Raw genomic sequence first — 2,985 nt, forward strand, 5'->3', positions numbered from 1 at the left:
CGCCGATGTGCAAGCCTGATATGATGAAGAAGATTGAATGCCGCACGGTCACAGACCACAAGACCGCGAAGGAGACTGGGCTAAACGTCGAGTGCAGTCTGGAGCAGGGCCTGGTCTGCCGCGTACCGGAAGACGTCTGCCCTGATTTCGAGATACGCGTCTATTGCGATTGTGAAGGTACGTAATCTTTTAAGTTTCTTCATCAGCATTGGTCTATTGATAAACGTCGCCTTGCCAAGTGGGTCTCATATCGTTAATCATGATATTTGGTAAAACTCGCATGACGTCCTTACAGAGCCGTTCCGCTGCACGAACAGCACGCATCCCAACCACCCGCACCCCACGGATTGCAGCAAGTTCTATGAGTGCACGCCCGAGGTGGGCAGCACCAAGGAGCCGCACGCCGTGCTGAAGGAGTGCGGCGAGGGACTCCTGTACAACCCCGTCACCATGGTGTGCGACTGGCCGCAGTCCGTGTACGCGGTGCGCCCGGACTGTGAACATCCAATCACCACCACCACAGTTGCTACCCCGGGTACTCACCAAATTTCTTGGAAAGCTTTGCACGATGGTCTTTTACTTGATCGCATATACGTTTTTAAAATTACGTTTACGTTCCTCGGGCTTCCCAATTATCATCAATATCATTATGCTTGTTCAGATTGACATACTCAAGTTATTATAAAATTATTAAATCTGTGGTATTATTTTCTGGATTCTCAATTACTATTTGTAACATACCTTTCTGACATTGACAGCCGAAGTGACAACGCCTACCTGGGTCACCGTTACAGAAACAACTGGAGGTACGCTTACCTTTGAATTCTCACTGAATTTTCTATTATTCGGCCATTTTTATGCATCCATCTTTACCTTACCTTATGGTAACGACAGTTTATAACTTACTTTTTTCAGTTCCGAGACTTGTGACGTCCGAATCATTTGTTACGCCTGCCTCGCCTACTATAGGTAAAGTTTCTTATTTTGGATTTCATCTGAGTCACAGTACAGTTATAAAATAGTTCGTTTATGGCCCGACAAAAAAAGACTTCTAGTATTATGTAAATTCACATTTTAGCTACCCCTCCCCTGCCGACGAGTCCTGTGTGTCCGCCCGGCCAGGTGTTCTCCTCCTGCGCATTCCCCTGCGAAAACCTGTGCGATCACTTCCTGCAGACTCTACGGGAGAGAGGGGAATGTGTCCCCGGACAGGTAACATAATATACAATACATTTTTGCATCGTGTCTTAGACGAGAATTACTTGAAAGTCTTGGTTGTAACTGTAACCGCACTTACTTAATATAATTTAAATTAATTTTCCAGAAATGTGTAAAAACCTGCATCGACGAGTCGATTGCAAATGTAAAATGCGAGTTTGGTTCAAAATGGCGCGATGAGAAGACCTGTGTACCGATCAAGGATTGCACATGTTATGATGAAGGCCATAGAGTCAAGGTAAGAACACTGATAATCTATTAAATGTACTGTTCTAATAAATACAAAGCTCTACGTCTAACATTTTAACATTTAAATTTTCTATACAGCCTGGTGGTGTTGTTGTTCACGGCTGCGAGAAATGCCAGTGCCTCGACAACGCCTTGCACTGTGATACCACGGACTGCGTTTCCATCTTCACGTCAGTTGGACCTACCCACATGACCTACATCCTCGAACCCAAAACCACTCCTACTATACCTTCTATCGCACCAACCAAACCCACAACAGTGACAGTTTCTTCCACTTGGACACCAACTACGATTGAAGTCACGCCGACATCTACTTTACCGCCCAAAACAACATTATCTACAACGGAAGGAACAACCCACGCGCCCACAGAACCGTCACTAGAGACAACCGTACCTACAACGGAAACGCCACTCATTATCAAATCTACGAACACGCCGCCACCAAAATGTGACCCTGAAAAGTAAGTACCATAAATCATATCGGAATTAATTTCACAACATATTAAAACAGATTTATCAGTTGTTGAATGAATTGCCTACAATTATTTTAGGTATAAACATCTATTGTGGGACGCGGAACCTTTACCGAAGTCTGCATTCACCGCGAGCTCTTCATCCAGTCCTTTGTATGAACCTCATCATGCTGAATTAAACGGACAACCTCTAGACATATCAGGTAGGCTTTGAAAACTATTTCTAAAACATTTAAATGGAGAACCTTGACCATTTAAGAAGATAATTTAAGCGGATTTGTTGTGTTCTCAGATAAACTTTAAATTTATTCGCAGATATGTGTAAGGTACTCTCTGTCTACCCTGTTTTGTTTTTAAATTCAGGTGCCAGTTGGACCCCGAAGACTATGGACGCCAACCAATACATACAAGTAGAGTTCCCTCGCCGGGAGCCTGTCTACGGCGTGATGATGCAAGGTAGCCCCGTATTTAACAATTACGTCACCAGCTATGAAGTCATGTACGGCGACGATGGCAACGTCTTTTCTACTGTCGATGGTCCTGATGGTAAACCCAAGGTAATCCACTGAGAACTTAACTTAATATCCAACAAAACGACTAAATTCATCTTGTTTACACTTATGTAACTGTTCTATTCTCTACGGAGGGTCTACACGATTTTTACAAATTTTCAATACATCTCTATAAACAGTAATCTTTGAATCCAATCTTTTCTTACGAATATCTTCATTCTTAGCATTTTGTATTTAATCATTACTTTCTTGTGCACTTCATTTGTCCGCATAATACGTGTACACAATAAAATGCAATATAACCTTCGTTCAGGTCTTCCGCGGGCCAGTTGACAGCAGTGAACCTCTACAGCAAATGATCGATCCCCCTATCGAAGCGAAATTCATTCGTATCAGACCGTTGACATGGCACAATGGTATCGCGGTGCGCTTTGAACTCATCGGCTGCCAGGAACCCATCACCACGCCGGCGCCCACCACCACGGTCACAACTGTGAGTATCATCTATATCATCGATGGTATCCCTTAGTGTA

The 2,985-nt window shown here is 43.7% G+C and overlaps 1 protein-coding gene across 1 annotated transcript in view; it reads left to right on the top strand.

Annotated features, from left to right (window-relative positions):
- The window catches only part of LOC106109092 (hemocytin-like), a gene marked incomplete at its 5' end in the record, with an annotated part of 24,525 nt that overhangs the window by 4,206 nt on the left and 17,334 nt on the right, over nucleotides 1–2,985 (top strand). Inside the window, 10 exons of the mRNA XM_013290494.1 lie at nucleotides 8–177; nucleotides 296–535; nucleotides 759–806; nucleotides 916–969; nucleotides 1,079–1,212; nucleotides 1,325–1,456; nucleotides 1,546–1,928; nucleotides 2,019–2,143; nucleotides 2,304–2,497; nucleotides 2,766–2,945. Of these exons, the coding sequence (XP_013145948.1) occupies nucleotides 8–177; nucleotides 296–535; nucleotides 759–806; nucleotides 916–969; nucleotides 1,079–1,212; nucleotides 1,325–1,456; nucleotides 1,546–1,928; nucleotides 2,019–2,143; nucleotides 2,304–2,497; nucleotides 2,766–2,945 (1,660 nt within the window). The remainder of the gene's footprint in view (nucleotides 1–7; nucleotides 178–295; nucleotides 536–758; nucleotides 807–915; nucleotides 970–1,078; nucleotides 1,213–1,324; nucleotides 1,457–1,545; nucleotides 1,929–2,018; nucleotides 2,144–2,303; nucleotides 2,498–2,765; nucleotides 2,946–2,985) is intronic.

The sequence above is a fragment of the Papilio polytes genome, unplaced genomic scaffold (assembly GCF_000836215.1).
Source record: "Papilio polytes unplaced genomic scaffold, Ppol_1.0 DF821289.1, whole genome shotgun sequence".
Taxonomy (NCBI): domain Eukaryota; kingdom Metazoa; phylum Arthropoda; class Insecta; order Lepidoptera; family Papilionidae; genus Papilio; species Papilio polytes.